The sequence below is a fragment of the Mus caroli genome, chromosome 6 (genome assembly GCF_900094665.2).
Source record: "Mus caroli chromosome 6, CAROLI_EIJ_v1.1, whole genome shotgun sequence".
NCBI classification, from domain to species: domain Eukaryota; kingdom Metazoa; phylum Chordata; class Mammalia; order Rodentia; family Muridae; genus Mus; species Mus caroli.
The window spans coordinates 4,380,357-4,388,803 of record NC_034575.1 but is presented as its reverse complement, the minus strand read 5'-3'; the positions used below and the strand labels follow the sequence as shown (position 1 = coordinate 4,388,803).

General features: G+C 42.6%; 1 protein-coding gene across 1 annotated transcript in view; it reads left to right on the top strand.

The window, feature by feature from the left end:
• Col28a1 (collagen type XXVIII alpha 1 chain) overlaps positions 1-8,447 on the top strand; it is a 183,133-nt gene that overhangs the window by 62,527 nt on the left and 112,159 nt on the right. The window contains exons 12-13 of the mRNA XM_021165439.2: positions 2,151-2,219; positions 3,617-3,685. Coding sequence (XP_021021098.1) covers positions 2,151-2,219; positions 3,617-3,685 — 138 coding nt within the window. The remainder of the gene's footprint in view (positions 1-2,150; positions 2,220-3,616; positions 3,686-8,447) is intronic.

Genomic DNA, 8,447 nt, shown 5'->3' with positions numbered 1-8,447 from the left:
GAGAGGAGAGAAGAGAAGAGAAGAGAAGAGAAGAGAAGAGAAGAGAAGAGAAGAGAAGAGAAGAGAAGAGAAGAGAAGAGAAGAGAAGAGAAGAAAGAGAAGAGGAATAGAGGCCATGCATGAGCATGTGGAGAGAGGCAGAAATGGAATGGGAAGAGAGGGGCAAAGGGGCAAGGGGACAGAGCAGGAGCATTAAGATAAGAGATCAAGAGAGAGATCAAGAGACAGAGGGACAGAGCAAGAGAGAGAGAGAGAGACAGAGAGACAGAGAGACAGAGAGACAGAGAGACAGAGAGAGGGGGGAGGGAGAGGGCAAGCAGAGCTCCCTTTATAGTGAGTCAGGCCTACCTGGCTGTTGCCAGTTAACTGTGGGGCAGATGCTGGCACCAGGGGAGGCACATATGAATGTCAGCAAGCTGTGAGCTGGACACCCAAGCCAGGGTGGTAGCCCGTTGTGGGAACTAAAAGGGGTCTGGGAAGGAGCCAGAGGGAGGATAACCCGCGCCGGCCAGAGTTCCTCCTATGCTCTGGGCAAGTTCCTCCTATGCTCTGGGAGGGCTGCCAGATGCCTTCCATTCGGCCCCGGGTGGGCATTTAAGCCATTGACCCTACTCAACGGGGGTGGGGGGGCCCTGGGGCAACACCCTGTAGCCCGGGGGGGTTATGGGAGAGAGGGCAGAGGGATATGGGGAAAGAGGGGGAGGGAAAGAGCCCATGTCCAGCCAGAGCTTCAGTGCTCTGGGGATGTGGGAGGGCTGCCAGACGCTTTCCACTTGGCTCCAGGTGGGCATCTAAGCCACTGACCCCACTCAACCGGCGTGGGGTGGATAAGGAGCAGCCCCGACAGGCCCTGGGGTGACACCCCATAGCCCCCGGGGTTGTGGGAGAGAGGGCTGAGGGGAGAGTGGTCCCCATGCAGGCAAGAGTATGTGCAACGGGCCTTGAGTCCAGAGGATAGTCTATGGTTTTAGAGCTTTATTATAGAAAGGCAGGGAGAAAGGAGAAAAGGTGGAAAGAGAGAGAGAGAGAGACCAGCCATGGCCAAGAAGTGAGAAGGGGGAAAGGAGAGAGAGAGAAGAAAGGCTAGGATAAGAGGGAGAGAGATGAAGGGAGTGAGAGGAGAGAGAAGAGGAGAGAGGAGAGTAAAAGTAAGAGAGCAAGAGGAGTGAGAGAGTGAGGAGGGGCCAAACAGCCCCTCTTAAAGTATGCTGCTATCTTTTCTGTTGCTAGGTAACTGGGGAGGAGTCTAGTCTGAAGGTCAGAAGTTTGGGACATTGCCTTTGTGACTACTACCCATGCTTCTCTTGTGGGGGCTGAAGGGGCGGTAACTTTGACAGGAGCCAGGCTTCCAGACAACATGAGAGAACTCCTTCTGTCCCATATAGGTGAATTATCACCACCAGGTCCTGGGGTTCACCATCTAGCCTCAACTGGAAAACAGGCTGTCTTTGCATAGCCCAATGCCCACAACCCATCTGGACTCAGGTTTTCCTGATATGAGGAATCATGAGTGATTTGGTATCATCCAGTTCTTGGATGCCTGAGTTCGCGTATTGTCCTGCTACAGAGTGGGCTGTATTACTTGAAAATGCTCTCACTTTGAACAACAGAAACCTTGACTAAATATGACAAAGCTGAATCAATCAATTGTAATAGGGCATCATACCACATATTTAAGAGCAAAATATAGCTTGAATAGTAAAGGTGAGAGAGGTAGGCATTGGGTAGGGACCAAAATGGATCTGTCAAAGCATTTGAAATAGATTTGTGGAATGAGTGAAAAGGCTGTATCATGACTTTCATAGGTAAAGACAGTTTCTTCCTTCCTTCCTTCCTTCCTTCCTTCCTTCCTTCCTTCCTTCCTTCCTTCCTTCCTTTTGTTGTACCTTCCTACATAAAAATATTTAGAATTGCTATGACTGCACGGAGATAAAAAAAAATCTAGGTGGAATCAATTATCACATATCCATTAATATGTTTAAAAATATATTTAAATTGCATTTAGAAATTAGAGGTAATTAAGGGCAGGCAGGGACTGTATGCTAGACTTCGCTGCTGTTCTCAGGGCTCCTACAGCAGCACTGTATACCTAGGAACTGTTCAGCAAATGCTATGAAGCTGACCTAACAATCCCCTCTTTTCTATTCTAGGGTGAGCCAGGTCCTCCTGGTCCTTATGGTCCTCCAGGAGCCCCTGGTATTGGACAGCAAGGTGTTAAGGTAGAGATATTGCTTCTTTGTCCTTGGATAACTATTGATTTATATGGGGCTTGGAAAGTAGGGCATAAACTCTCTTCAGCCCTTTTCTGTAGCAGTTGCATACATTTTGGGTCTTTGGACACTTGTAGCATTCTGGTCTGGGACAATTAGCTTAAGAATATTCAAGATACATTTGATTGAATTGGAATAAAAACTCTGTTTGTTTCCAATATACAGCCTCTCAAAATGTTTAAGTGGTTCTGTTTGGTTTCTTGGGCTTTAAAAACTAGCGTGCAAATACAGTATTGGGAAATGTAGCATCTTACCATGTAGACATTCCACCTGCTCACAGTACGTAAGCAGAAACTAGAGGCCAGAATACTGAGTGAGTAAATGCTGGCAGGAAGAATTGTAGGGAGTTGGTAAGGAGCATCCTGGGAGCTCTGAGTCACACAGAGCATACGAGATAGCCGAGGTACATACTGATTTTAAATGGACTTTCAGGATGATAAGACTTTAATACAGAACTGGAAGGGAGCAGTCCTGATTCAATAAGTTTAGAAGGGAATCAAGTGCCACCATGCACTGCATTTCAGTGATCAGGACATGCAGACTCGAGCGAAGGTGGACCTTCATTGGGCAAAGTTAGTGGAGAAGATTTCTTCTGGAGGAGAGCAAGTGTAAAGCAGAGCCCAGTGAAGGAGCGAGAGAAAGGACCCAAGGAGCTGAAGGGGTTTGCAGCCCCATAGGAGGAACAACAATATGAACTAACCAGTAACCCCAGAGCTCCCAGGGACTAAACCACCAATCAAAGAAAACACATAGTGGGACTCATGGCTCTAACTGCATATGTAGCAGAGGACACCCTTGTCAGTCATCAATGGGGGGAGAGGCCTTTGAAGGTTCTATGCCCCAGTATAGGGTAATGCCAGGGCCAGGAAGCAGGAGTGGGTGGGTTAGGGAGCAGGGGGAGAGTGAAGGGGATAGGGGATTTTCGGAGGGGAAACTAGGAAAGGGGATAACATTTGAAATGTAAATAAAGAAAATATCTAATAAAAAAAAAAGGAGAGGTAAAATGGCCAACGCAGAGACAGGGAAGAGGTGACATTGACATTTTAGGATAGTGGCAGGGAATAGCACATATTGTATCTTGGCCATCTCAGAAAATGCTGTCCATTTCCCATTTCTACACTATCATTGATAAGTGCCAGAGATACTGAGGTGGATTTAAACAAGAGCTGGTGAACATTTTAGGACAATTTGTTTGCTTTAATTCACATCAGCCTCCTCTGACTGGTTCTTAATGTTCCTGAATATGAAAAGTTTTGTCTATTTCTCCCTGTTGAAATCTCCAGCTCACTTCATATCATCCTATTATTTATTTAAAACTCACCCTGTAACTACTTTTCCTGTCTCAGGGTGAGAGGGGCCAGGAAGGAAGAGTGGGAGCTCCCGGACCGATTGGAATTGGTGAACCCGGACAGCCAGTAAGTGGCCAAAGCTGCATGTGGAGTAAAGTGGGAGAGTGTAATTCTTATGTGCTCGTTCTGGTAAAAAAGGAAGTGCCCAAGTGACTCTACTGTGTATGTTTTTATGTTAAAAAGTCCATTAATAGCAGAAGCATACAAGAACCAGGTCTGTATTACTTTTCATGCTTGAAATAAGGCTGTATGAATATATATGTGTGTATATGCACGCACATATGTGTATGATGTTTTCAATCGGTCTTTCCTCACTGTAATCTCTCATAAGATTAATTAGCTTGGTAAAGAAAAAGAGTTCTAGGTGTCCAAGTTCCCTAGGAGGTGACAGATCTCGATTGAGGTCCTCTGTCTATACATGGTAATTGTAGTCCTGAGAACAATGGGGGGCTAGAATGTGAGGCTGAAGATCTTCTCATTATGTAATCCCTGAGAATGCTCTAAAGTTAGGCTTGGGGATGGGACAAAGATAAAGTCTGTTTTATTCCCAGCTTCCACCTTATGCAGCTTTGAAGTTTGCTATTGTTGGAAAAGGAAAAAAGGATTCTGTCACGAGAAATCTGAAGAGGAAATGAATAAAATATGACTCTTCTGTTATGAAGAACTTCATAACTTCTCAAGTGAGCTTTATTCTGAGCAAATAACTAAAGCTGGTTCACCAAGGCAGAAGCAAAAGCAGCCAGCCACAGCAGTAGCCTCCTTCCTTGGTTTCGCATTGCATAGTGCCTCATGGAATCACTAACAGAAACATGTTTCTTTGCAGTACCTGTGAAGTAAACAGCAGGGTATTGTGAGGTTTTGTAATATATGAGTGTGTGTGTGTGTGTGTTTACTGCGCATGATTTCAGGGCTCTAAGGGGCCTGCAGATGGCATGAGATTCCTTGAAGCTGGATTGGAAGGTGTTTGTGACTTGATCCTATGTGTGTCTTGGGAACTGAACTGGGGTTTTCTCCTGGAGTCGAAAGAGCTATCTCTCTAACCCCTAATTTGACTTCTTTATAGAGTCTTGACACAAATTCCTCATTAACATTTCATCATCTTATTCTAACTAAATTATTTATTAGTGTTATTATATTTTTCAGTTAACATTTATTTTTACACACACACACACACAATCACATATATATGATTTCTTTTTTTATTTTTAGGCAGTGCATTTTTAGTAGCTGTATATTAACACTAAGCTCAGTCATTGGCTTACATATTATTTTGTTTTTAAATATTAAATAGTATAGCTGGGCATGGTGGCACATGACTTTATTTTTTTTATTTATTTTTATTTTATCTTTTTTATTAGATATTTTCTTTATATAAATTTCAAATGCTATCCCGAAAGTTCCCTATACCCTCCCCTCGCCCTGCTCCGCAACCCACCCACTCCCACTTCTTGGCCCTGGCACTCCCCTGTACTGGGGCATATAAAGTTTGCAATACCAAGGGGCCTCTCTTCCCAGTGATGGCCGACTAGGCCACCTTCTGCTACATATGCAGCTAGAGACACGAGCTCTGGGGGTACTGGTTAGTTCATATTACTGTTCCACCTGTAGGGTTGCAGACCCCTTCAGCTCCTTGGGTGCTTTCTCTAGCTCCTCTATTGGGGGCCCTGTGTTCCATGTTCTGCTTGTGGACGTTGTACATCGTGGTGCGGAGCCTAGTGCGCACCACGATGTACAACGTCCACAAGCAGTATCACAATTGCTCTGAAGTACAGCTTAATGTCAGGCATGGTGATTCCACCAGAGGTTCTTTTATTTTTGAGAATAGTTTTTGCTATCCTAGGTTTTTTATTATTCCAGATGAATTTGCAAATTGCCCTTTCTTACTCGGTGAAGAATTGAGTTGGAATTTTGATGGGGATTGCATTGAATCTGTAGATTGATTTCGGCAGGATAGCCATTTTTACTATATTAATCCTGCCAATCCATGAGCATGGGAGATCTTTCCATCTTCTGAGATCTTCTTCAATTTCTTTCTTCAGAGACTTGAAGTTCTTGTCATAGAGATCTTTCACTTCCTTAGTTAAAGTCACACCAAGGTATTTTATATTTTTTGTGGCTATTGTGAAGGGTGTTGTTTCCCTAATTTCTTTCTCAGTCTGTTTATCCTTGTGTAGAGAACGACCACTGATTTGTTTGAGTTAATTTTATATCCAGCTACTGCGCTGAAGCTGTTTATCAGGTTTAGGAGTTTTCTGGTGGAAATTTTAGGGTCACTTACATATACTATTATATCGTCTGCAAATGGTGATATTTTACTTTCCTTTACAATTTGTATCCTTTTGATCTCCTTTTGTTGTAGAATTGCTCTGGCTAGAACTTCAAGTACCATATTGAATAGGTAGGGAGAAATTAGGCAGCCTTGTCTATTCCATGATTTTAGTGAGATTGCTTTCTCTCCATTTAGTTTGATGTTGGCTACTGGTTTGCTGTAGATTGCTTTTATTATGTTTAGGTATAGGCCTTTAATTCCTGATCTTTCCAAGACTTTTATCATGAAGGGGTGTTGGATTTTGTCAAATGCTTTCTCAGCATCTAACAAGATGATCATGTGGTTTTTGTCTTTGAGTTTGTTTATATAGGGGGTTATGTTGATTAATTTCCGTATATTAAACCATCCCTGCATCCCTGAGATGAAGCCTACTTGGTCGTGATGGTTGATCATTTTGATGTGTTCTTGGATTTGGTTTGTGAGGATTTTATTGAGTATTTTTGCATCGATATTCATAAGGGAAAATTGGTCTGAAGTTCTCTTCCTTTTTTTGGATCTTTGTGTGGTTTAAGTATCATTGTGGCTTCATAGAATGAATTGGGTAGAGTACCTTCTGTTTCTATTTTGTAGAATAGTTTGAGAAGAGCTGGAATTAGGTCTTCTTTGAAGGTCTGATAGAACTCTGCACTAAACCCATCTGGTCCTGTGCTTTTTTTGGTTGGGAGACTATTAATGAATGCTTCTATTAATTTAGGGGAAATAGGACTCTTTAGATTGTTAATCTGATCCTGATTAACTTTGGAACCTGGTATCTGTCTAGGAAGTTGTCCATTTCATCCAGGTTTTCTAGTTTTGTTGGGTATAGCCTTTTGTAGTAGGATCTGATGATGTTTTGGATTTCCTCAGGTTCTGTTGTTATGTCTCCTTTTTCATTTTTGATTTTGTTAATTAGGATACTGCCCCTGTGTCCTCAATTTGTCTGGCCAAGGGTTAATCTATCTTGTTGATTTTCTCAAAGAATCAGCTCCTGCTTTGGTTGATTCTTTGAATAGTTCTTTTTGTTTCCACTTGGTTGATTTCAGCCCTGAGTTTGATTATTTACTGCCATCTACTCCTCTTGGGTGAATTTGCTTCCTTTAGTTCTAGACCTTCTAGGTGTGCTGTCAGGCTGCTAGTGTGTGCTCTCTCTAGTTTCTTTTTGGAGGCACTCAGGGCTATGAGTTTTCCTCTTAAGAGTGCCTTCATTGTGTCCCATAAGTTTGGGTAATGTTGTGGCTTCATTTTCATTAAACTCTAAAAAGTCTTTAATCTCTTTATTTATTTCATCCTTGACCAAGGAATCATTGAGTAGAGTGTTGTTCAGTTTCCACATAAATGTTGGCGTTCTATTATTTATGTTGTTATTGAACATCAGCCTTAGTCTGTGGTGATGAAATAGGATGCATGGGATAATTTCAAAATTTTTGTATCTGTGGAGGCCTGTTTTGTGACCAATTATATAGTCAATTTTGAAGGAGGTACCATGTGGGCACATGCCTTTAATCCCAGCACTCGGGAGGCAGAGGCAGGTGGATTTCTGAGTTCGAGGCCAGCCTGGTCTACAAAGTGAGTTCCAGGACAGCCTGGGCTGCACAGAGAAACCCTGTCTTGAAAAACCAAAAAAAAAAAAGTATTATGCATTTACATATTAGATAATCATGTGAACCAACATTATAAATATTAAATTTTAAATAATTTAAAAATATTTAAAATTTAAAAACAATAACTTTATTATTCGTATGTGTGCAGGCATTCACATTGATGGAGTAGTTTTCTATTTTCATCATGGGTTCTAGGGATTAAACTCAATTCATCAGAGTGGGCAGCCATCCTCTTTACCTACTAAGCCTTCTCCCTGGCCAATATCTTCTTAGCAATGACTGATCCTGCATTCCATGTTGATTCCACTCTATACCACCAACAATTGTGGCCTTTGAGGTTTTTGCAGTATGTTTCTAACTTTTTAGTAATTTACCCTTTATCGACCCCACTATACCTTGCATACAAATGAAGGCTTATGCTTGCACCAATCACACAATTGCCTTTTTAGCACAGGTCCACTGCTCTCCCCTTGTGGCCTAGGTGGAAATAGCTGGAGGCTCATCTGAGTCCATCTAGGCTGGCACAAACTATTTCACATAACCCTGGGAAGGCTGTGCCTTCTGGAGCCAGGGGGATCACTGTGTAATTCTCTCAAGGTGCCTTTAAGTGATGGCTGTGGTGGCATAAGGCTAGTGAGGCTGGAGGTCTGATTGATAAGCCTTTTGTTCTAGGCAGCTGGGGCAGCAAGAGTCCAATATTTGCTAATTAGGGAGTCAAAATGGCCCAACCCTCAAGTGATTTGCTCATTTAAAGGAAATGAACATCAGGGGTGCTTAAGAACATAAAGAAGTTCTCATTAACTCTAACAGTGATTTAACAGCTTAACAGTACATAACACCTGGCCAGTGCCTCAGGGAGCAGGAAACTCTTTAGTTTTCATGGTCATAGGCCCAGCATGGAGGCCAATGTACAGTGTAC